General features: G+C 43.0%; 2 protein-coding genes across 5 annotated transcripts in view; one reads left to right on the top strand and one right to left on the bottom strand.

The window, feature by feature from the left end:
* LOC115468205 (E3 ubiquitin-protein ligase TRIM39-like) overlaps positions 1–26,525 on the top strand; it is a 1,720,076-nt gene that overhangs the window by 1,090,536 nt on the left and 603,015 nt on the right. The window lies entirely within an intron of this gene.
* Positions 1–26,525, bottom strand: part of LOC115468285 (E3 ubiquitin-protein ligase TRIM39-like) — a 179,342-nt gene that overhangs the window by 51,114 nt on the left and 101,703 nt on the right. Inside the window, exon 8 of one of the 4 annotated variants that reach the window (XM_030199890.1) lies at positions 6,113–6,904. The exons of the other annotated variants lie outside the window; for them this stretch is intronic. Within the exon in view, the coding sequence (XP_030055750.1) occupies positions 6,369–6,904 (536 nt within the window). The 3' untranslated portion in view covers positions 6,113–6,368. Of the gene's footprint in view, positions 1–6,112; positions 6,905–26,525 lie in introns of those variants that run through there. 4 annotated transcript variants of the gene reach the window in all.

The raw sequence follows: 26,525 nt of genomic DNA on the forward strand, positions 1-26,525 counted from the left end.
TTTTCGCTATTTGGGGGTGTTGTTGGCTATGGAGACTTTCAGGCTTATTTTCGAAAGTGATCGCCGGCCATTTCCCGACATAAATCGGGAGATGGCCGGCGATCTCTCAAAAGCGGCGAAATCGGGTTGCCTGCTCTCACCACTTTTGTTTGTCCTTACTCTGGATCCCCTCCTCCGTGACATTCAGAAGAGTCCAGATATTATTACTACTACTACTACTACTACTACTTAATATTCAAGGATTTCAATAGGTACAGATACCTTTAAAATAGCAGCATTTGCTGATGATTTGTTGGTTCATGTGATTAATCCCTAAGTATCAATAGGGGCTTTGTTAGAATGCATGACTGAATTTGGGGATTTTTCAGGCTTTAAGTTAAATCTCGATAAATCAGAGGTGTTGCAGAGGGTAGGGGATCAGGGAGGGCCTTGGCGGGGACATTATCCGATGAATCTTTTCGCTATTTGGGGGGTGTTGTTGGCTATGGAGACTTTCAGGCTTATTTTCGAAAGTGATCGCCGGCCATTTCCCGACATAAATCGGGAGATGGCCGGCGATCTCTCAAAAGCGGCGAAATCGGGTTGCCTGCTCTCACCACTTTTGTTTGTCCTTACTCTGGATCCCCTCCTCCGTGACATTCAGAAGAATCCAGATATTACTACTACTACTACTACTACTACTACTACTACTTAATATTCAAGGATTTCAATTAGGTACAGATACCTTTAAAATAGCAGCATTTGCTGATGATTTGTTGGTTCATGTGATTAATCCCTAAGTATCAATAGGGGCTTTGTTAGAATGCATGACTGAATTTGGGGAGTTTTCAGGCTTTAAGTTAAATCTCGATAAATCAGAGGTGTTGCAGAGGGTAGGGGATCAGGGAGGGCCTTGGCGGGGACATTATCCCTTGAAATGTGCTGGTGAATCTTTTCGCTATTTGGGGCTGTTGGCTATGGAGACTTTGCGACTCAATCGTTTGAATGTCGATAGGACACTAAGCTTCATTTCGAGAAATGTAGTCATTTACCTTTATCTTTAATGGGCAGGATAAATTTCTTTAAAATTATTATGTTTCCTCGCTGGCTCTATGTTTTGCAAGTTTTACCATTGTGCCTTCTGTGGAAAGATCTCCAGCAGTTAAATAAGAGATGTACAACATTTTTTTTTGGGGGGGGGGGGGGGGAAGAAATAAAAAATGCATCTACAATATCTTTATGATTCCTGGCCACAAGGAGGTTTAGGTTTACCTTGCTTTAGGCGCTATAGTCAGGCTTGTCTTCTGCGCCACCTTAGGGATTTATTTATTTATTGCACTTGTATCCCACATTTTCCCATCTATTTGCAGGCTCAATGTGGCTTACAGAGAACTGTCATGGCATAGCCATGTCAGGTTACATCATACAATTGTTGTTACAAAGAAGTTAAAGAAGACAAGAGGATTTGTTCAAGCCTTTGTAGGAAAGTACATTCTGAGTAAAGTTGAAAGGTGTTGTATTATAGTTAGATAGGTGTATTATAGCTAGTTAAGGGTTCTCGTGGTAGGCTTTGTTAAAGAGGTAAGTCCTCAAGGTTTTGCGGAAGTTAGTTAATTCGTTGATCTTTCTCAGGTGAATTGGGAGTGAATTCCATAGCTGCGTACTCATATAGGAGAAGCTGGTCGAGTGAGTTAGTTTGTATTTTAGACCTTTGCAGCTGGGGAAGTGTAGGTTGAGAAAGGTGCGGGATGATTTCTTAGCATTTCTTGGTGGTAGGTCAATGAGGTCTAGCATGTAGGTCGGGGCATCTCCGTAAATGATTTTATGAACAATCGTGCAAATCTTGAATGTGGTACGTTCTTTAAGTGGTAGCCAGTGTAACTTCTTTCTTAGGGGTTTTGCACTTTCATATTTTGTTTGGTTGTTTGGTACTGAACAGTTTACTCCTTCGCGATGGGAAAGGGAATTGTTTACACTTTGTCACCTGAATTTCCTTTTGAATGCCTAGAGATTAAAGCTATTCCAAAGCAGGTTGGAAATGCTGAACTTCAGGAGAATCAATACCGAACACTCCGCAGTGCATATGTATCACAATATCAGGCTGCTAGAGCAGGTTGGGTGCCTGCTGGTCAACGCCCCAAATGTCAGCGGGGTGGGGGTGGGGGGGAGGGAATACTTTTTTTCATGCCTTTTAGCAATGTAGTGGCATTCAAGCATTTTAGAGGTCGCTTCATTGATCATCTTTTTGGTCATCGTGTAGTCTTCTCCTGGAAGGAAGTCTTGGTTGATAAACGGGAGGCATATGGGATCTCGGCCAAAAATTTGCACTTATTATTGCGTAAAACTTATGCATTGGGGAAGAAGTACATACTTAAGTATTGGATTCAGGAGGAGCCTCCCTCTTCCTGGTACTGGAGGAATAGCTTGCATGCCTTTATGTTATGGGAGGCAAGGACGGTTAGGAATTCCCAAAGGGAAGAAGGGCTTTCATGTCTACCTGGAATTGTTACTATACTTGCAAACTATCTCCCATAAAGCAAGAAGTGCTGTATTGAACAGGTTTCAGAGCTACTGTCATATAGGGGTTGTTTTGGGGTTTTCTGCTTGGGTAGCGGAGGGTGGATTGGGAATACTGGATGTTATTCTTTCAAAGATGGCGTGGGGTCATAAGAGTCCAGATGAAAGGTTATCTCAGTGTATGTTCGAGATATGGATTAAAGTAGGGTTGGGGGGAGGTGGGTGATCTTATATACAACCATCAAATTTGAAAGGAATCTAGGGTAGTGAGGGGGGAGAGTGCGGGAGTCTTTTCACAAAACAAAAATGGGATCATGTGTTGTCCAGTGTTTTGCTGTACGATGTTTTTGCTTATTATCATGTTCTGTTTGATTACTGTTATGTAATCACTTGCTGTTTTTATCTAGACATGTTGTTCCATTGTTTGATGTTGGCTTTGTTTGATCCTGAATAAAAACTTTCAGAATACTGCCATCAAGATCGATACTTCATCCAGATGCAGTTGTTCTGTCCTCCGACAGCCTCGCACTAGTCTATAACGTGATCCTAAAATGTGTGTAATGCCTTTACTGTTATTCTTAGTTCTAAGGACTATCATTGCTGCAGTTTCTCCCTGCAAAGATACATGAGCAAGGCACTGTGGGTAATGTAGTTCACAGGCAGTGCAACCACACTTGCTTGGTTGTGCAAGAATTGTTACCACTGGTTGTGAGGCTGCCCAAACCGCCTTTCTCTCTCTGCCGAGCTTGGCTCTTTTGTCTTTCTGCTACCACTTCCTGTTCAGTTTTACTATCTCTGTCCTGAGAGGTCAGCCAGGTATGACCTTTCCTTCCTATCTCTAGGACCACCCCTTGCCACCCGATGGCAGGCTCTGTTCCCATTGGCTTCTATCTGCTCCTCCCTGAGCCTGTGGAAAGCCCCATCACCTCTTTGTCCTTTCAGCCACGAGGTATTCTAACACCATCCAGCCAGGGGCATGGAGCTAACCCCATCTTGCTCCAGACAGCTCTGTCCTGCTGAAACTCCCTGTAAAGAACCTGGATTTTTACCCTGAGAATATCTCTCTCCAAATGAGATATTGCACATTCCAGTCACCCAGCTTTGGACTTTCTATCTGCTCAATTACTTTCTCTCCCCCCTGCAATACAACTACCTCTCATCAGATTCCCACCTCCTACAACCTCCAGATTAAGAAGTCTCTGTATCCGGAAACAGCCTTTCTGAACATCAACTGTGAGTAAATTGTCTGTGATTTATTCAATAAAAGAGACTTCATAAAAACAATAGAGACTTCGGGTGATTCAATGTGCCAGGGTTATACTTCACGGCATTGATCTTCATGTAACAAACCTCAGTGGCCAAAACAGCAGTAGGTATATGAAACATTGTCTTTTAATCTAGGACTTTCCTGTGCTTTGAGGCTAAATCTTTCATAATATTATTTAGGGCTTTTTAAATATGTATGTATATATCTACTATAACAAAATTCACCCTCAACGTTCTGATGACACTGACGTCAGTGAAGCCAAGCCACTGACGTCAGTTCCTTCAGGTTCGAAGGTTCGTGGTGGTGAAGCCACCGGGCCCCGCCCTCGCGTCAAACGTCATGACATCGAGGGCGAAGCAAACGTTGAGGGTGAGTTTTATTACTGTACCTGTGCTCCGCCCTCACGTCAAAACGCGATGACGTCGAGGGCGGGCCAGGAAAATCGCCACCCACACAGAGCTACGACAACGCAAACAACAGCGGCGGCGCACGAACGAAATCCATTTGGATGGCAATGCTCCTGTTCTCCGTATGTGAGTCACCCTCCCTCCCCAAAACAAGCTAGCGCCCGTTTCATTGCTCTGAGAAACGGGCCTTCTTTCCTAGTATAGATATATTTGCAGGTCCTGCACTAATTTTTCCATTAATGAGTGGGAGTTGGAAAACAAAAAATGCAGGATTGCTTAGCACCTCCTATTTAACCATTTAACTAGTTAAAGTGAACACGCCCATCCTCCACCCATGGCCCATCCCTCTAAAAAATATTATGAAGACAGTTAATGTTTTAATGTGTTTTGCGATAAACCTTCTCGCACGCACTAAGAAGCGCATTAGGGCTTGACACCCTTTTGTAAAATGTTAAGTAGTAGTAGTAGGGAAGGCCTTCCACTGGCAGGCAAAGGCAGTGTGAATCACTGCCACCCACAAAAGCAACAGTTGGGTGGGGAGTGAGAAATACTGGGTATCGGGGGAGGGGAGGAAAGAGAGAGAGACAGATAGACCATAGGGATGGGGAGCAGGGAGCCGATACATGTGATTAGGGCACTTAGGTGTGTGAGCAGAAGGGGGCTGGAAATGCCTGTGTCATATGTCTAATGCATGTGACATGGCATAATTGCATGATTGTTCTGGGGGGGACACGGATAAGAAGTTTAAAGCTAATTGATGAGGGCACAAGGCTGAAGATGTGACTCGGGCACCTAATACTCTTGCACTGGCCCTAGTAAGATCAGGTCCGCAGCAGCAGCAGAGTTAGGCTGCATCATTTGGCAGTACAGGTTTGGCTGTAGTTGCAGTGAATTCTACTTGATCAATAGTGAGGCAGATTCAAATGCCAGAGGGGGGTGGGGGGGGGGGGTGCTGTCACTGGAACCACTTTAGTAGTAGAATCTTTTTGAATTTGTTTCCTTTTCCCCAACATTGCAACTGTAGTGAAAGGTGGAGGCTGTTAGCTTTTTCTTTTTTTGTCTTGTCTGAGGAAGGTACCATGTGGGTGAGGTAGAGCTGCAGGGCTTCATAGGCGCCAGCTCTAGGTGCAGTGGATTCTCGAGCACCCCCAGAATTGATGAAATCCTTCACTGTGTCTAGTAAAGGAGAATTTCAATCATTTTGTTTCTGTGCATGTGGAGAAGAGACTGGTATGACTAGGGTGGGAGAGGGTCACAGGTTCTGTGGATTATGAGGAGGCACAAGGGATAATGGCGACCCTAAAATGTGTTTAATGCTTTTACCGTTATTCTCACTTCTAAGGATTCTTACTGCTGCAGTCCTCACTGCAAAGATACGTGAGCAATGCATTGTGCGTAATGTAGTCTCACAGGTAATGCAGCCACAACTGCCTGTCCGCATAAGGACTGTTACTATTGGTCCATACTGCTGCCAAGACCTCCTCTCTTTCTCAGCCAAGCTTGCCTCCTTTGTCTACCTGCTATCATTTCCTGGTCATTCTTACTATCTCTGTCCTGAGAGGTCAGCCAGGTATGACCTTTCCCTGCAATCGAGGGCTGCCCTCTTGGACCACCTTCTACCTGATGGCAGACCCTGTTCCTGTTGGTGTCTTTACCTCCTCCTCCCTGGGCCTGTGTGAGCCCCTTCTTGGCCTCTCTTTCTCCATGAGGCATTCTCCATCTTGTTTCAGACAGCACTTGTCCTGCTAAGCTCCCTGGCATGAACTCGGTTTTTACCTTGTACATATCTCCCTAATGAGATTTTGCACTTTCCAGCCACCCAACTCTGAGCTACTTCTACCTGTTTAACTATTTTTCCACCTCTGCAAACTGTTCTGGGTTCTATGTTAATCCATTGGGATGGAAAGAAATAAACTTCATTTCTATAAAGGAAAGAAAGAAATCCTGAAAGTTTAATATTTCTGTAACAATGATTTCCTTGAACATGTTTAACACAAATCTGTAAAATCTTCCACCTCTCACAATCCTACCAGAGACTTGAGATTAAGGAAATATATCAGGAAAGAAGCTGGATTTTATGAAATCATAAGGAAGAGCAGCAGAGCTTCCCAGATTTATTTGTATTTTCTGATGACTGTATATAACACTCTGGTAGCATAACTACAAATTGTCAAGCCGAGAGAGAGAGTCTGGGATTGTTAATCTGGTACCGGGCGGATTCTCAGAGGAAATTCAGAATTAGTCCCAAAGAAAGGTCGGAGTTTCCCCGTGAGGAGGTTCCGTGTGACGGTGTCAGAGAAGGTGTAGAGAGGAGATTTATCCTCTGCATCATAAAACGAGACCTGTTTTGCCTCATAGTCCAGCAGAATCCCCACTGCCTGGAGGTTCTCTCTCAGGGGGTGCTCAGTCTCATGGGAGGTGAGGGCACAGCATTTTTGTTTATACCACAGCCTCACTGTCCAGAATCCTCTCTCAGGTGACAGTGTGATCGCCCCCTCCCTCCCCACAGAGTCTTTACACACTCCCAATTTCCAGACCGGCTCACCCCCCACCTCCACCTCCCAGTAATGTCTCCCTGAGGTGAAGCCCTCACTCCCCAGCACATGGGGATAAGTATCAAATCTCTCAGCAGTGTTCGGTACATTCTGTTTTGTGACTCCCCATACGACACTTTTCCGATCTTCAGACAGGACAAGATTAGGATGAGCAGTTTCAGGATCCAGAGTCACATTTACTGCGGAGAGGAGACGCATTAATAAACATGAGCAAACGCTTCTCATTAGCTTATCACACACCCACCGCTAACCCTCATTGGCTCCTCACACACCCACCCCTAACCCTCATTGGCTCCTCACACACCCAGCTCTAACCTTCATTGGCTGCTCCTGCACCTACCTCTAACCCTCATTTGCTGGTTCTTCCCTCAATCACTTTTTCTATGACAGAAGCTCTGCTATTGGCTATTATCACCTTCCTGCAGATGAGGTCTAAACATTGAAGCCAATTAGGTTAATCTCTGTTTCCCTTCTCCCACTCAGATATCAACCCTGTACTCTCAAAACAAAGCAACCAAATATGAGCTGCTGCATCCTCGTTGTCATTCTTTATTGTTGGTGGAATTTTTAAAATCTCACTTATATTTTCAAATAGGCCAGCTTTTGCAGCATACGGATGTGCACAGAGGAAGTATAATTACGGAATAACCTTTGATAGGTAGAGTAATAATTTGTTATAAATTGTAATCACTGTGTCATTTGGAGGGGAAGGTTCTAGGGACACCCTAGCACTGCTGAAAATTAGTGGTTAGCTTGAACAAATGATTTAACTGGCCAGGAGCCATTTTTGCCTGGTTAAATTGCTTTGAATATCAACCCCTGAGCGATCTGAAATTTAAAAAACAAAAATCTGAGTAATAAAAATAACTTCTTCCATCCACTGTTCTTCCACCCAAAATATTCAATAAAAATAAAGAGCTCTGACTATACAACACCTATAAAGGTGCATCTCCCTCTCCTCCCAAGGTCCATGATATCTCTATCACCCTTACCCCAAGTCCAGCACATCTTCTTCTCCCCACCCCACCTCCCGTGTTCTTATCCCATTCCAGAAGAGACACAGCCCACTGCACCAGCTGTTTCTAAATTTCAGGATTTTCCAGAAGATGGAGGCTGAGACCAGTCTGTTGTTATAAAATTATTTTGCTTTAAATTTGGATGTACAGACCATTGTCGGCATTCACGATGGTATGGTTCGTGAAAAGATCCAAAAACGCAAATTTTCAAATACCAAAAAATGTACTTATGGGAAATTGGGGTTAGGTTCCAGCTATAACAATTTTTCCTCAAAACCGTGAAAAGTGAATGCATAGCCCTATAGAAAATACAGGGTTTGGGTCCTGCATTAGACAACACATAACAAAAATCACAGAAACATAGAGGGGCATTTTCAATATGACATCTAAATCCAACTTTGGACGTGTTACTGAAAACATCTAAAAATCAAGTAGTGAAAATAGCCATTTTCAAACCAGAAAAAAAACATCTTTTTTGTTTGAAAATGGCCATTTCCTAGACATTATTGTACTTAGTGCATCTAACCTTTTAGACCATTAAAAAAAAAAAAGTCACAAGTATTGTCATACAGGGACAGACCAAAGGTCCATCAAGCTTATGGACTTTTCTTTTAGGAAGCTATCAAAACCTTTTTTAAACCTAGCTAAGCTAACTGCTTTTACTACATTCTCTGACAACGATTTCCACAGTTTAATCACACGTTGAGTGAAGAAATATTTTCTCCGATTTGTTTTAAATGTACTATGTAGCTTCATCGCATGCCCCCTAGTCCTAGTATTTTTGGAAACAGTAAATAAGCGATTCATGTCTACCCGTTCCACTCCACTCATTATTTTATAGACCTCTATCATATCTCTGCTCAGCTGTCTTTTCTCCAAGCTGAAGAGCCCTAGCTTCTTTAGCCTATTCTCATAGGGAAGTTGTCCCATCCTCTTTCTTTGAGAGATGACCAAATTAGGTTCTTCTTGCTGATAGCTCCTGTTAGATACGTGGAAGCTAGTTCATACTTGAAGTATAACAAAACAGATTGCCACCAGAAATGCTCATTTAGAGAAGCTGAGATTTTCCAGTTTGCTAATATCATTTGCTGGCCTATTGTGATTAATGGATCAAATAGCAATGATCTGTTAGACAAATGCCAGATGAACAGGATTTGAATATTATCAATGATGTGTTGCAAAATAACTCTCCTCTCGTGTGTCTGGGCAAAAAAACTCTTTATTTGGGAGTCAATCCCCTTCTTATATACTCTATGAATATTCATGGATATTACATGTATTATCATTACTATTGGTTACATTTTGCTTACACAACCATGATCATGCATTGCTTACAAGAACAACTCTACATGAACAGCTCGTGAACCTGCTCAGGAATGTACAAACATCACCTGCTATTCTGCTACTTTCTCAGGAAAGAACAAAAACATCACATGCTAGATTCTCAGGAATATACAAAACATCATCTGCTGCCTGTATCCAAATACATTCTATCTACATCTCCACCTTTTTTTTTTTTTTTATTGAAATCTCCGTGGTGTGCCAGCTGGAGATGGAGGTGGAGATGTTTGTAATAGCTTATAAACATATTGAGCAGAGTGACGTGTTGGAGCGAATGGACGAGGAAAACATAAAGAAAAAAGGTTAGGAATGCATTGTATACAACAGCAAAAAATAGTGAAAACAAAAATACCAATGACTAAATACTGGATAATAGGGCGGAGCCAGGTCCAAGGGATCCATTGCCACAATTGATCCCATACATCAGAGAGTAGGTTATTATGAATAGTAATATGAGTAGTTAAATTCCGTAGGAAAGCTAATTGTTTGTCAATGGCCTTTGAATTGTCAGATAAATTAAAACAGCACATGTCCTGAAACTCTTCGCAACCATGATGGTTAAGTAATAAAAGATAATCAATGGCTGCTCGATTTTGTAAAACTCCATGACGTAATTGCTGTTGCTCAGCATTAAGTAAACTAATAGCAGTGGAGGTTGCATTGATTGATTTAATTGCCCAACAGGCTAATTCACGAATATTTTTTGCATTTGCCGCTGCCAATGCAGGGACACCTATTAATGAAAATGCAAGTGCCAGATATTCAGTTTGACTCAGAAATTTAACATTATCATTGCAATTGGCAGCAAGGGTCATACGCTTGGATCGCATATGTGAGGAGTTAGAAAATAAAATATGTTTACTGGGAAGTACCATAGTGAGTCGACTTAGACAGCATGTAGTACCATCAGATATATTAGCTGGAATATAATTAAAGGTATACATTCCACATGACCAAAACCAACCAGGGGGTAAATGAGTAAATTTATAAATATATGAAACATTTTCGTAGGAGCTACAATTTAACAAAGTTGGTCCAAAATTAACACAATTTGATCGGGTACAATTAACCATACGAGCACATGTCATATTGATACTAGCTATTTGATTGGTTCTCACATGCATTGCCAAAGTAGGCGGCAACAGGGTTTGTGTTCCCCAATTATGGTATTCATAAGAAGCATTTCGATAGGATGAATTAACAGGAAGCTGTGAATAAAACCAAGTATCATTTTGCATATCTTTAGGATCATGACATACTGGAATCAGGCAAGTTGCCAAAACTTCTCCAACTGCCTTTTGATGAGAAAGACAGAAATCAGTTTGGTTCAGTGAAATTGCAAACGCTTCCCAAATATTTTTTGTGGGAAGTAATTGTGACTGTCCACAAGGTATGTACAAACAACAACACAGTAGAAGCAATGTAATGGAATTAGCATTAAGCGCTGCAATAATAGCCACTACGAAGTTATCATCAGTCTTTTCAATATGAGCTTTTTCTAAAGTCTCTGTAGCTTGTTGACTCAAGGCTTTAATTTGTCCCCAAGTAACAGGAGCATTAGGTTGACGAGTCACTGACCGTTTGCGTGTTTGCATCTGCGGTCCTTGAAGGGTGAGTGTGAAATTGGGAATTGGGTTGTGAAGACCTTGATGCCACGACATGAGGTTTCACCCACTTTGCTGGAATCCACACCGGGCCAGAATCTGTTTGAACAGCAGCGTAACCACGACCCCAGGTAAGGAGAGGCACAGGGGAACTCCACTGATCAGAAGGTAGTTGTCGGTATATGACCAAAGGACGAGATAAAGGTGGGGCAGGAGTACGAAAATGTTGTTCAAATCTGGAAGAAAAAGTTTTTGTAGCAGGATTATTGATGAGATTGAGATGATTCAGTGTGTAAAGGATTTGTGCTAAGCATTCATCAATGCTTACTCTATGACGGAGAATACCGTCTTTTTTTGTAGTCAGATTACTTAAAGCAGTTTTCAGTGTGCGATTAGCACGTTCAACAATAGCTTGACCAGTGGAGTTATAGGGGATACCAAAAAGGTGCTCAATATGCCAGAGGGTCAGGAACTCCTGTAAGGAGGTGGAAGTATAAGCAGGGGCATTGTCTGTCTTGAGAGTTTTAGGAACACCCATGACCGCAAAAGCTTGGAGAAGATGAGAGCGGACATGAGATGTAGTTTCCCCTTTTTGTGCAGTGACCCACAAAAATCCAGAATGAGTATCAACAACCACATGAAGCTTAGACCATTGACCAAAAGGGGGAAAGTGAGTAACGTCCATTTGCCAGAGGCTATTAACTTCCAGACCACGAGGATTAACTCCAGGAAAAAAGGTAGTAGGAGCTGAAAAGGAACATTGTGGACAATTTTTGATAATAGCTCTAGCTTCTTCTAAAGAAATTTGAAACTGGCGAGCTAGGCTAGGTGCATTTTGATGATGAAGTTCATGACTGCAGTGTGCTGTGGAGAAAAAATGAAGATGGCGATCCGCTCGAGCATTCCCTTCAGACAGACCACCAGGAAAAGGTTGATGACTGCGGATATGACCTATAAAGAGAGAAGAAAGGCGATTCTCCAAGTAACCTTGGAGGGTTAACAGTAAAGCATAAAAAGAGGCATCCATTTTGAATGATACATAACTGTCGGGCATGCGACGGACAAGATTAGCACAATATTGACTGTCAACAATAAGATTCAGTGGTTGATCTGAAAATAAAGAAAGAGCCAGGATGATGGCAGCAAGCTCTGAACGTTGAGCAGAGGTTTGTGGAGAGGTAAATTTGACGTGCCATTTGTTCAGATTGTACCAAGTAACCACCCCACGAGTGGGACTACCATCTGTAAAGACGGTGAGAGCAGTAGGGAGTGGACGTAAAGAAATGGGATCATGAAGAGTGATTGGCAAAATGGATGTGCCCTGTATGCGAGGGTCTTTAGGATAGTGGCAATCTATAATACCAACATAAGTGGCTAAAATAAATTGCAAGTCGTCGGAGAACTGAATCATTTTTTCCCACTGCCACAAAGAATGAGGAATGATGAGTTTAAGAATGTCGAAACCAGTCATGAATGTTGCTCGCTCTCGAGCTTTAGTAATCAGCAAGGCTAGTTGCTGGGGCCATTGTGTAATAGTAGAATGGAGAGTATTCTGTAAATAGACCCATTCTATCAATTTCGGAGGAGTTGTATCTTGATATAAGACACCAAACGGTTGTCGGTGGGTGGGGTCTTTGAGAACGCAAAAACAAAAAAGGGCAAATGCATCTCGTCTATCTGTCCATTTTGTTTGTAAGATTTGATCCAATTGTGACAGAATTGTTTGTTGCGATGCAGTGAGTGTAATTAATTCAGCAGGTGTTTTATGACCTTTTAATGCGAGAAACAGGGGTTGTAAAAATTCTGTAGGAAGTTTCAAGTAGGGACGTAACCAATTGAGATTTCCTAAAATCTCTTGTAATTGATGTAATGTCGTGGGAGACTGTAAATTGAGATGAGGAGCGACAGGTTGGGCTGCAGCTTTAGTCATACGGAAACCTAGATATAAATAGGGTTCCTTTTCTTGAACCTTCTCTGAGGCAATTGTTAATCCTGAGGAGGCCAAGATAGAAATTAAAGTAGATTTCCAAGAAGGGGGAAGAGTTATCCCTGCAATTAGTATATCATCCATATAATGATATACCAAAAGTTGAGGGAAATAGGCACGAAATGGTTGCAAGGCTTGATGAACATAGTATTGACAAATAGTGGGTGAATTTAACATTCCCTGGGGCAAAACTTTCCAACAATACCTAGTAGTAGGGTGTGCATTATTGTAAACAGGTACAGTAAAAGCAAAGTATTTATAATCTTTTTCCTGGAGAGGAATTGAAAAAAAACAATCCTTCAGATCTATAATAGCTAATTGATAATCATAAGGAATCAAATTAGGATTTGGAATACCACATTGTAACGGGCCCATTGGTTCTAAAATCGCATTAATAGCTCGTAGGTCATGTAAAAATCTCCATTTTCCGGATTTTTTCTTGATCACAAATACCGGAGTATTATATGGAGAATTGGTAGGCTCAATGTGATTTAATTGTAATTGTTCTTCCACCAATTGATGTAAAATCAACAGTTTTTCTCTGGTAATCGGCCACTGCTCTACCCAAACAGGTTTGTCAGTTTTCCATTCCAAAGGAAGAGAAAAAGACATATTTATGAACTGTTAATCAGGTAGGATCAATGATGCATCTAATTGTTCCAAAAGGTCACGACCCCATAAATTAAAGGGTACTTGTAAAATACAGGGCTTAATATGTCCTAGAACCTTGGTATCGTTAGGATATGTAATAGATAACCATTGAGAACTTTGGGAGGCTGACTGAGTTCCCCCTATTCCTGTCACATGTGAAGTATCTTCAATGGGCCATTCCACAGGCCATTGTTTATAAGCTATGACAGAAACATCCGCCCCGGTATCTAATATACCAACAAAGGGCTTTTGTTGCAATAAAAATTGAGCAGTGGGTCGTGCATTAGAAACCGGTTTTAAAACTGCACTTACCTGTCGCGTAGATCCAAAGCCCCCTGTACGAGAGACAGTAGAAGGAATAGGTGCTGTAAAATATGGTAAAATAATTAATTGTGCCCACGAGTCCCCGGGAGAAATTGTTAAAGGTGATGAGGACCATACTTGAATTTTAACAATGCCTGTGTAATCAGCATCAATAACTCCAGGGATAACATGAATACCTGCCTTCGATGCAGAGGAGCGAGGTAATACTAAACCTACAGTAGCCGCTGGAATGGGTCCTTTAAAGGTAGTATTATATACCAAAACTTCATGAGGTAAGATGGCAGTTTTACATTCCGCTGCAATAAGGTCAATTCCTGCACTACCTTGTGTAGCAGTAGTACTATGAGCAAAAGACCCTTGCACTCCCTTTGGACCGAGGTTAGGAGTTAACCCGGAGCAAAGTTTTTTGGGGGTGGCGGTGTGGAATTAATTGGATTAGAGCGACATTGATTGGCCCAATGATATCCTTTTTGACATCGAGGACATTTCGAGAAGGTCGAGAAGGTCCTTTTGCAAAGTTGGCACCCCCTCCTGGGGCTCTACACTGAGCTCGAAAATGTCCTGGTTTCTTACAATTAAAACACGTCCCCTGTGGCTTATTACCTTTTTGTATAGCTCCTGCTAACAAATTCATAGAATAACCATGAGTCCCCACATCTGCACATGCGCTCAATAAATCTGCTAAAGTAATTCCTGGGCGATGAGCTACAGTCTGCAATGCCTTTTTGCAATCTGAATTTGCATTTTCTTGGGCTAATTTAATCAATAACTCTGTTTGCGCATCAAGATTATCAATTTGCCTAGTTACAGCTTCCTGCAATCGATTAACAAATTGAAGGTAAGATTCGGTTGCACCCTGTTTAATTGATGCAAAAGATTTTGTTGGTTTATTCCCTTCTGGTGTTCTTTTAAATGCTCGCAAGATACAAGTGCCTATGGCTTGAAAACAGGTATCGTTTTGTTGAATTTGCATATCAAGGGTTGAAAATGGTCCCGATCCATAAATTTGATCAGGCACCAAATTAGTCCCAGTGATAAGTTGTGCTGCTTGCTTATATTCATTATCCCACACTACATATTGCGCAGGAGTTAACAGCATACGGAAAAGGTCTTTCCAATCTTTTGGAGTCATTAAGTAACCGTTACTAATCCCTTCTATCATGCCTTGAACAAATGAACTTTTTAAACCTGATTCTACGATAGCTCTACGTAATTCTCTCAAAACTTGATAAGGTAGAGCAGTCCATTCTGCATGATGTGTTTCGTTCCCTGCCTCTATTGTTGTAGTTCTAGTAACTGGGTATAAATTAGGATTAGGTTCCGAATTATCCCATAGATCATCGTTCCAAATGAATTCACCATTTCTTCGTGCTTGCTGTATACCTAATTGAATTAAACTAGGTCGTTCTACGCTCTTTGGTGTTTTGGTAATAATAACGCTATCATTAGCGTTGTGGTTTTGGATATTTTCAATTGGTTTATTAGGGGTAGTAGTAGTAAAGTCAGGAGTTTTGTTTTGCTCTTCCCTTCCCATATCGGTGGCCAGCCGACAAGAAGGAGGAGAAGGTGTAGGTCCAAGAGTCGCGGGAGGTAAAAGAGACCAGGTCTTGCCTGGCAATTTGTTGGATATATTTTCGTTAGTAATGCCTGTCAATCCAGAAGAGAGAATTACTATAGTAGAATATATCTCTCTCCAAGTCAATAATATAGGAGTCGAAACTCTAGGCTCTAAACGAAACTGCTGCCCTATCTTTTCCCATGTTTGAGGATCGAATGATCCCTTCTCTGGATACCAGGGACATTGACAAACTATTTCCTCAATTAAACGCTCTATATCTTTAAGAGTTATTGGATTTCGGGAGGAACCATATCTTTGCGTTATAGTATATAGCTCCTGTGCATGTTGTTTATGTGATGATGTTAAATTTCCCCCCATACTTACAGTGTTCCGTAGAAGGAATGGCGCGCTGACTGTTCCAGTCGTAGTAAGTACGTCACGTTTTCACCGATCACGTCGGGGATCACCAGATGTTGCAAAATAACTCTCCTCTCGTGTGTCTGGGCAAAAAAACTCTTTATTTGGGAGTCAATCCCCTTCTTATATACTCTATGAATATTCATGGATATTACATGTATTATCATTACTATTGGTTACATTTTGCTTACACAACCATGATCATGCATTGCTTACAAGAACAACTCTACATGAACAGCTCGTGAACCTGCTCAGGAATGTACAAACATCACCTGCTATTCTGCTACTTTCTCAGGAAAGAACAAAAACATCACATGCTAGATTCTCAGGAATATACAAAACATCATCTGCTGCCTGTATCCAAATACATTCTATCTACAATGATGAATTAAGGTTTATGCTGAGCTTGAAAATCTCACATATTATTTTCCATATGGATTGCCAAAAAGGTTTAATTTTTTCACATTCATATAACATATGTACTAACGTACCAATATTAGCTTGACAGTGCCAGCATAAGTTAGTTGCTAATAGTTTTGCTTTTTGCAATTTATGTGGGGTCCATACAGCTCTGTGATATAAGAAAAACATTGACTGCATAATATTTGCCGAAGCAAGCGGCCTAGTCAAAGATTACCAAAGTTTAGGTTGCATAGAGTTTGAAAGTTTGTATTTAGTATCTATTTCCAATGTCTCCTGTAGTATAGAGTTAACTTTGTAGTGAGTTGTAAGGAGTTTCTTATAAATATTAGAAGCCATATGACCTTTGCTCATTAGTATTTCGACAAATTGATATATAGAAGGTTCTTGAGTAAGGTCAGATGACAGTAAGCCAGTTTTTTTAATACAATGTGACAGTTGTAGCCAGTGGAAATATTGTGCATTAGGAAGGTGAAATTGCGTTTGAAGTTCCTGAAAAGGTAATAAGTTATTTTGACCCTTTCGACAAAGATCATGAATAGTCCATATATTACACCTAGTCCAAGGTTCCCAATAAAATGTGTTTTTGTTGATTTGGAATTATTCCAGATAGTTATTCGTGATGTAGAGTGAATGGGCGATTCGAGCAGCTTGTCTAGATTCTTCAAACAAACTTTTGTGTTGTTGATTATAGGATTGTGTAACTTGAAAGGGACTATGTTCATACAAATAAGATGGTGCATAGGAAAAGAGCGAAATAAAGATTGTTCTAATTGTAGCCATATAGGGACATATTCTTTTTCAATAGGAAACCAATGACAGTTTTGTTGAGCAATAAATGCTTTGTGGTATAATAAGAAGTCAAGAAAGAAGACTCCAAGTTCTTCCTTTGGAGCTTTTAGTTTTTTTAAGGAAATTCTGGGAGTTTTGGATTTCCAAAGAAAAGTGGTCAGGATCTTTTCTATTTGTTTATAAAACGAGGGTTGGAAAAGGACCGGGATTATACTTAATATATAGTTTACTTTGGGGGAGACCATCATCATCGTGATGGTCTCTATTCTACCCCACCAGGAGATATGTAAAGGATGCCATTGCAGAATAAGATCCTTGAGGAGTCTGACTATTTTTTCACTGTTGCATTTAATAGTATCTTGTAGTGTGTATTGTAGATCAATACCAAGATATCTAGGTCCTTTAGAGGATCATGCAAGATTGTATGGTCGGATTAGATCAGGTACTGCATGGATGTTAAACGGAAGAACTTCTGTTTTAGATTGATTAATTTTGTATCCAGAAAAAAAACGAAGATTGTATAAGAGAGAAAAGAGGAGGAAGAGAGGTCACAGGGTTGGAGATATAGAGGAGTATATCGTCTGCATAAGCGGAGATTTTAAACTGTTTGTTTTGACAAATAATTCCTGTTATTTCGGCATGTGAATTGATGGCAAGAAGAAGTGGTTCTAGAGCCAGATTGAATAGGTATGGAGACAGGGGACAACCCTGTCTCGTACCTCTTTGTAGTGCTATAGTCTCAGATAAATGATTATTGGCAATTATTTTAGCAGTGGGGTGGTTATAAAGAACTTTGATTTTATTTATAAAATCTGAAGTTGCACCAAACCAGCTTAAAGTTTGGAAAAGATATCTCCATTCTACTCTGTCGAATGCCTTTTCTGCATCCAGCGACATTGCTACAATAGGACAATCTTGACTTTTGGAGGCTTGTTGCAAGTGGAAGAACAGCGTAGTGTTGTCTGATATTAGTCTATTTGGAATGAAGCCTATTTGGTTTGGAGAGATAACTTTACTGATTACTTTCTTTAATCAGTTTGCGATTAATTTTGCGTAGATCTTATCATCTGTATTAAGGAGGAGGATGGGTCTGTAATTCTGTACTACTTGAGGGTCTTTATTAGGTTTAGGAATTACTGTAACAATAGCTTCGGTAAATCCACTTGTGGAGACATTTGTGGGATCTAGGACATTATATAATTGGAGAAGGACAGTAGAAAGAGAATTATGAAATATTTTGTAGAATTCCACAGGAATGCCGTCAGGGCCTGATGTTTTGTGAGGAGGAAGGTCTTTGAGTGCTTGAAGAAATAATTCTATATTGTATGTTTTTGACAAATTTTCATTGTCTAAGTCAGACCATTGTGGATGCTTAAGATGTGCAAGAAAGGTTTTGATTTTTGTGCAGTCTTCACCTGCCTCAGATGTATATAAGGAGGGGCATAATTGAACGTGTACGCCCATCTCCATGGGCATCTATCTCCGAGGACGGATACGTGAAGGGGCGTCCATCTTTTGTTTCAATAATATGGTTGGTGCCGGGCAAATGCATCGGATTTGGGCGGATTTGAGCTGGGCGGAATCATTTTTCAGCAATAATGGAAACCGAAGGCGCCCAGCTCAAAAACGAATAACTCCAAGGCGTTTGGTCATGGGAGGGGCCAGGATTCGTAGCGCACTGGTCCCACTAACTGAATGGAAAAAGCCCTTCCCTTACTAATCTGGAAAGGAACGGGCATGCATGAAGGAAATTGAATGCAAATGAGCTGCTCGCTGTTAGCTCATTTGCACACGATTTCCTTCCTAAGGAGGGTGCCTGAACTGCCCAGATGACCACCGGAGGGAATCAGGGATGACCTCCCCTGACTTCCCCAGTGGTGATCAGAAATTACAGTTGGACATATAGCAGCCTCTTGTACTAATGGAAGCATTGAAGAAGATAATAGAAAATAATCTATTCTAGAAAAAGGTGGGGAGAAATGTGTATAGTCTCTCGTATCTGGAAATTTTGTTCTCCAAGGATCTATTAAATTTAGTTGAGAAATTGAGGATTGGAGTGCAATGGCAGCTTTGGGTATGTACTTAGAAGTGTTAGTACTTCTATATAGTCAAGGATCAAGGGGGAGATTGAAGTCGCTGGGGATTGGATCAAAAGAGGAGATCGTTTGAGATAGAGTGTGGAAGAATTCAGGCGTGTCACTGTTAGTTGCGTAAACATTTATTTATTTATTTTAGGTCATTTATACCCCGCCTTTTACCGCAATTTTGCAGCCTCAAAGCGGCTTACAATGAACAATTAAAATAAATACAAATACATGGAGAAATCAGTAACAGTTACAGTACATTAGTTAGGGGTGAGAAACAGGGTGAGAAGGGAAAAGGGAAAGGAAGAGAGACTAAGATGGACGGCAGGAATCCGGGTGAGCCAAGAGGGATGATGGAGATCCAGGCAAAGCAGAGTGGCTCCAACAGGTCCGGCATGGCGATCTTCAAACGGGAACTGCAGCAGTGCCCAGATAGCACAGATGAGGCACAGAGGAAGTAGCAGCAGCATGCGGCCAGGAGAGAAGCTACGATCACCAGAGGCTGACGAAAGCAGGAGGCAGGCAACACCTGCATCAGAGACAACGGTGCAAGATCCAAGATGGTGGTTCGAACGGACCTCATCCACAACTCCAACCGTCGGGGCCCTCCAAGCCAATTACCTCTGCCACTGCTCCACCATCAGGCCGGCGGTGTCAGAAGGGGAACAGCACCAGCACGACGACCAGAAGATCACTTGGGCCAGGGAAGCAAAGGCAGCAGACTCCCCGACGGAAAAGATGAAGAACAGGGGAGAGGCAGCCGCAGCAAACAGGCAGCAAACCATGGCGCCCCGGACCCAAACAGGCTCAGGCCCGGCGAGGAGCAGGCGATCAACGGCCAAACGCCGACGGATTTCCCGAGGGGCTTCAAGAGCAACAGAACAGGCCACACGAGTAGGATCAGCGCGATCGGGCTCACAGTCGGCCCACCGACGCACAGGAAGCGAGCTATGCTGGCCAGAGCTCCCCCGTGATTTTCCAATCCAAAACCGGCAAAAAGTGGAGAAATCAGGACACTGCAGCAACATGGAAAACCAGCGCAAACAAAATCGGGCCATCATTCAGCCAACAGGTAATTGAACGACAGTTAGCTCCGAGATGGCGCCCTTCAGTGTCAGCTAACTGTTCAAGAATTTTATACTGGAGATCTTTATGCAAAAGTATGGAAACTCCATTTCGTCTGCCTATTGAAGGAGCATCTGTGGACTGTACCAACCATTTATAAGAAGAAGTTAACTTACTTAAATTGTTAATATGAGTTTCTTGTAGAAAGATTATGGAAGGTTTAAGTTTTCTGAGATGCATGAATACTTTCTTACATTTAACCAGGGGCGTATCTGGAATCCGGCGGTAGGGGGGGCCAGAGCCAGAGAGGGGGGGCACATTTTTGCCTCCCTCCCCCCCCCCCGCCGCCGCCGCCTCTCTCGACCCCCTCCCCGCCGTCAACCCTCCCCCGCTGCTTACTTCTGCTGGCGGGGGGCCCCAACCCCCGCCAGCCAAGGTCCGACCCGCAATCTCCATATTTCGTCTTCCTCCGTGGCCATGTGCTTCAAGGAAGTAACGCTGCAGTGCTGATTCGTTGAATCCAGTTCGGCGTCTGACATGCTGCGACGTCAGACGCCGAACTGGATTCAACGAATCAGCACTGCAGCGTTACTTCCTTGAAGCACATGGCCACGGAGGAAGACGAAATATGGAGATTGCGGGTCGGACCTCGGCGGGGGTTGGGGCCCCCTGCCAGCAAAAGTAAGCAGCGGGGGAGGGTTGACGGCAGGGAGGGGGGCCAGGGCGAAATCTGCGGGGGCCCAGGCCCCTGTGGCCCCACGCAGATACGCCCCTGCATTTAACAGGATGTTTTAGACCATTGACGTTCCAGGAGACAAATTTTAGAGCTGTTTTGGAGGATATATTACTGGTCTTGGTGGTTGGTACAGAACAGAAGCATTGCTAATGAGCATTTTGATCACTTTCATATGTCTGCAATACCAAAATAATGAAAATTCTCTCCCATGCACGAAAAAACAAGAAGACAAAAAAGCTAAGAAAAACCTAGCTCAGTCACTGTAAGAAAGTTATGATTAATATGGTGCCAGTGCCTGTAACAGAGAAGGGGGTAAACAGGAATTTTATAGTGAACAGCAGGGCCGGTCCTAGGGTCTCTGGTGCCCCCCTGAAGACTATCAGTTGGTGCCCCCCCCCCCCCCCCCCGTGTAGCATTTTCTTTCTCTCTTCTCCCTCCCTCTTCTCCCACCCTGCCCCCTTTTTCAGCCGAGTTCCAGGGTCTCCCTCCCTTCAAGTTCCAGGTCCCTCTCTCCGAATTTTAAAAGCCATTTTCTTACCTCGGGGTTACGGCGGCAGCAGCACGCAGTGAAAAGCGTGCAGGCTCGGCGCTTCAGCCTTCCCTTCTCTGTCTCTCAGCTCTGGTCCCGTCCTTGCGGAAACAGGAAATGAGGGCAGGACCAGAGCTGAGAGACGGAGAAGGGAAGGCTGAAGCGCCGAGCCTGCACGCTTTTCACTGCGTGCTGCTGCCGCCGTAACCCCGACGAGGTAAGAAGATAGCTTTTAAAATTCGGAGAGAGGGACCCTGGAACTGGGAGGGAGGATGGGCCCTAGAACTCAGAAGGCAGGCGGGTGACCCTGCTCTGGGTGGGCAGCTGCGCATGTGGCGCCCTTGAAGGCAGGCGCCCCCCTGCGGTGCTTACCCCGCTTACTGGGTTGGGTCGGCCCTGGTGAACAGACCTGCCAACAAACTTGCTAACATTTCATTTCTAGCATTAGCTAAAGCTAAGCATTTGCAAACTTGCAAATTTAAATATAAATGCCATCAACAGTTTAACCTATGCCTGGTGACTCAATTAAAAGAGCTTCATGATATTGTAAGTTGAAGTATCAGAAGTAAACAAACTTAGCATAGTAATTTAAAGGAGATCACTTTTGATTATATATTAATAATAAGGAGACAATCTCATCAGAAACAGTGGCAATTAAGCAACAAGAAGGGAAATGAATAGTTTTAAGACATCGAGATCAGATCTTTTCAAGACTGTACCTGTAGTATAATTGCCTCAGGGAATTGATGGTAACTAAGCTGTAATGAAAGGTATTTAGATTCGTCCTTGTGAGTTAATTATGTTACTAAGATATTCTTCATTACAATGACAATAATGACGACTAGAGCCTTGTTTTGCAGTGGTAAAAATTTGAATATCATTAACAGACTAATCTACATTTAGTAACAGATGTTAGAGGAGCTTATAATATAGCAAGCTAATATGTCTGAAATAAACTAACATGACAATGAGGGCATAATCGAATGCGAACGCCCATCTCCATGGGCATCCATCTCCGAGGACGGATACATGAAGGGACGGGACAGACCGTATTTTCGATAATATGGTTGGTGCCGGGCAAATGCATTGGATTTGGGCGGATTTGAGCTGGGCGGAATCGTTTTTTTAGCGTTAATGGAAACCGAAGGCGCCCAGCTCAAAAACAAATAACTACAAGGCATTTGGTCGTGGGAGGCGCCAGGATTCGTAGTGCACTGGTCCCACTAACTGAATGGAAAAAGCCCTTCCCTTACTAATCTGGAAAGGAACGGGCATGCATGAAGGAAATTGAATGCAAATGAGCTGCTCCCTGTTAGCTCATTTGCACATGATTTCCTTCCTAAGGAGGGTGCCCGAACTGCCCAGATGACCTCCTCTGACTTCCCCAGTGGTCATGGGCGTAGACTGGGGAGGGGCGAGGGGGGGCAGTGCCCCCCAAATGACGAAGACGAGTTCTTTCCCGCAACGGCGAACGGGCGGGTGGGAAAGCAGCAAGCAAGCAGCCAGGCTCAACTCCGTCCTTCGCTTCCTGAATCCTGCCCTCTCAGCATCCCGCCCACCCCAAAGGAAATGACATCAGAGGAAGGCGGGATGCAGAGAGGGCAGGATTCAGGAAGTGAAGGATGGAGTTGAGCCTGGCTGCTTGCTTGCTGCTTTTCCGCCCACCCGTTCGCCGCTGCAGCTTCGAGAGTGGAGTGAGCCAGGCCTATCTAGTCCACTGTAACAGTCTGTAAGTAAGGAAGCCATTTCCACTCCCCTGCGCAGCCGTTGCTGTTCACAAACACAGCAAGCAAACCTGTGTGAGCTGCTGCTGCATCCACGTTGTCATTCTTGGAAGATGCTTTGAAGGGGGAGGGAGACGCTGGATAGAATGGGGAGGGGACGGGAAGGGGATGGAAAGAAACAGGATAGGCAGGGGAGAGAGAAGAATTGTTGGACAACAGGGATTGATGGAGGGGATAGGGGATAGAGGAAATTTGCTGGAGATGGATGGAGGAGAAGGCAGGGGAGAATGGAAAGTTGCTGGACATGGAGCGGAGGGCAGGGGAAGGAGGAGAATTGCTGGAGATGGATGGATGGAAGGGAAAGGGGAGAGAGGAAATTTGCTGGAGATGGATGGATGGAGGAGAGGGCAGGGGAGAATGGAGAGTTGCTGGACATGGATGGATGAATGGAGGGGGCAGGGGACACAGGACATTTGCTGGATATGGGTGGATGGAGGAGAGGGCAGCAGGGGAAAATGGAGAGTTGTTGGATGGATGGATGGAGGGAGGGGAGAGAAGTCAGGGAGGAGATGCACTTGGATGGAGGGAAGGGGAGAAATGCTGGACATGGATGGAGTGGAGGGCGGAGAAGAGAGGAGAAATGTTGGACAAGGATGGAGAGAAGGAAAGACAAATATTAAATGGAAAGGACACTGCATAAAACAGAAGACACTGGGACCAAAGCGAATAGAAAAACTAAATGATCAGACAACAAAGGTAGAAATAAGTATTTTATTCAGAATTTATTAATTGGAATATGTCAGCTTTTTGAAATGTGCATCTGTGATATTTGCATGTAGGTTTCAATTTTTCTGGTATTGCTGTATGCTGAGTCTGACTTCTTGAGTTAACTTTCCAGTATTTTGCCTTCATATTTTTTGATTTCTAGTTCCTTGTGTCATGTCTGTTGTGTCATGTGTTTTTCATGTGTGATCAAGGTGCAGTATTCTGCTAGCGTGTAGTATTTGCAGCCCTTTTTGTTTTGCTTTTTTTTTCACGAGTTAATGTATTGGTGTTTTAGAGCCTGGTGTAATTACAGTTCTGCCTTTTCACGCATAAGGTTGTAGCTCGTCCTGTCCTTGGAATTAGTACTGTTATGGTTTAGTAAGGATATGAGTGTGTTTTTGCACAAGTTTGTGTATAGCGTTTTGCAGTGGAGAGATTGTGTGTTGGCCTTACTGAGGTGGCACCAAAACATCAGAAAGGGTGTAGAGCCTAAATCATGACACACACTACCTCTTGAAGGATCTACATATAGAACCTATGCATTTCTAAGGTCAACACTGGTATGGTATGGGAAAGGGGTGGGGAAATACTACTGGAGAGGAAGAGGGAGTGCTGGGTAAGGAGGAAGGAAGGAAGGGTGAAAGAGCTGGCTTGATATCTCATAAGTACATAAGTAATGCCATACTGGGAAAAGACCAAGGGTCCATCGAGCCCAGCATCTTGTCCACGACAGCGGCCAATCCAGGCCAAGGGCACCTGGCAAGCTTCCCAAACGTACAAACATTCTATACATGTTATTCCTGGGATTTTGGATTTTTCCAAGTCCGTTTAGTAGCGGTTTATGGACTTGTCCTTTAGGAAACCGTCCAACCCCTTTTAAACTCTGCTAAGCTAACCGCCTTCACCACATTTTCTGGCAATGAATTCCAGAGTTTAATTACACGTTGGGTGAAGAAAAATTTTCTCCGATTTGTTTTAAATTTACTACACTGTAGTTTAATCGCATGCCCCCTAGTCCTAGTATTTTTGGAAAGCGTGAACAGACGCTTCACATCCACCTGTTCCACTCCACTCATTATTTTATATACCTCTATCATGTCTCCCCTCAGCCGTCTCTTCTCCAAGCTGAATAGCCCTAGCCTCCTTAGTCTTTCTTCATAGGGAAGTCGTCCCATCCCCGCTATCATTTTAGTCGCCCTTCGCTGCACCTTTTCCAATTCTACTATATCTTTCTTGAGATGCGGCGACCAGAATTGAACACAATACTCAAGGTGCGGTCGCACCATGGAGCGATACAACGGCATTATAACATCCTCACACCTGTTTTCCATACCTTTCCTAATAATACCCAACATTCTATTCGCTTTCCTAGCCGCAGCAGCACACAGAGCAGAAGGTTTCAGTGTGTTATCGATGACGACACCCAGATCCCTTTCTTGGTCCGTAACTCCTTTTTTTTTGAAATATATTTTTATTCATACAATGACAGGCTTTATGCACAAAGTATACATAGTAATGCTCAGTATACAATCTACAAGCTCCAATTTGTAATTATAATCTACAACCCTGTCAATCCAAGGTGTCCAACACAACCCGCATTGCATTTTATTTTATTAATCCCCTTCAGCCATACACCCTTACACTCCCACAAACAGACCAATCCACTTCTCAACTTTCACCCCATGGTCCGTAACTCCTAACGTGGAACCTTGCATGACGTAGCTATAATTCGGGTTCTTTTTTCCCACATGCATCACCTTGCACTTGCTCACATTAAACGTCATCTGCCATTTAGCCGCCCAGTCTCCCATTCTCGTAAGGTCCTCTTGTAATTTTTTACAATCCTGTCGCGAGTTAACGACTTTGAATAAATTTGTGTCATCAGCAAATTTAATTACCTCGCTAGTTACTCCCATCTCTAAATCATTTATAAATATATTAAAAAGCAGCCGTCCTAGCACAGACCCCTGAGGAACCCCACTAACTACCCTTCTCCATTGTGAATACATACATATTCATTATGGTTATTCCCCAAAAAAAGCCAGCTCTTTTTCCCTTCCTTCCTCCATATTAGCATATTCATTTGCATATATATATATATATATATATATATATATGCAAATGAATATGCTAATGTGTTCCACCCCATCCTTTGTCCCCCCAAATGAAAGTCAAACTATGCCCATGCCGGTGGTGATTAACCACCTCCCAAAAAACCAACTTTTTGTTTTTTAAGAGTATATCCTTCGCTATGCCTCTGTCCCTGCAATGGCAGTTGAGAACGTCCAAAATGCTTCCATCATCCTCTTTATATATTTATTTGGATTGTGGATCACAAGTAGCAGCAGTGGGATTAGAACCAGCCATCTCTGGAGTGCCAGACCAGTGCTCAAACCACTAGGCCAGTCTACCACTCTGCTGCCTTGAAATTTGGCTGTCCCTGTAGGGGGGCAGTTCAGGATGTCCAAAATGTTTGAAAGAAGGACGTCCATGCCTTCATTATGCCTCTGCTGACACACACATACCTCCCTCACCCAGGGACCTACATACTGCCCCCCACCCCCCACAGTGATGGCCAAATTTCAAGGAAGTGGAGAAGCATGGAGGAGTGACAGTTTGCCTAGTGGTTAGAGCACAGGTCTGGTAATCCAGAGGTGGCTGGTTCAAATCCCACTGCTGCTACTTGTGATCCACAATCCAAATAAATAAAGAGGATGTTGGAAGCATTTTGGACTCAACTACTGTTGCGGGGACAGAGGCACAGTGAAGGACTTTTTTAAAGAGTAT

Source organism: Microcaecilia unicolor, chromosome 4 (assembly GCF_901765095.1).
Source record: "Microcaecilia unicolor chromosome 4, aMicUni1.1, whole genome shotgun sequence".
Classification (NCBI taxonomy): Eukaryota; Metazoa; Chordata; class Amphibia; order Gymnophiona; family Siphonopidae; genus Microcaecilia; species Microcaecilia unicolor.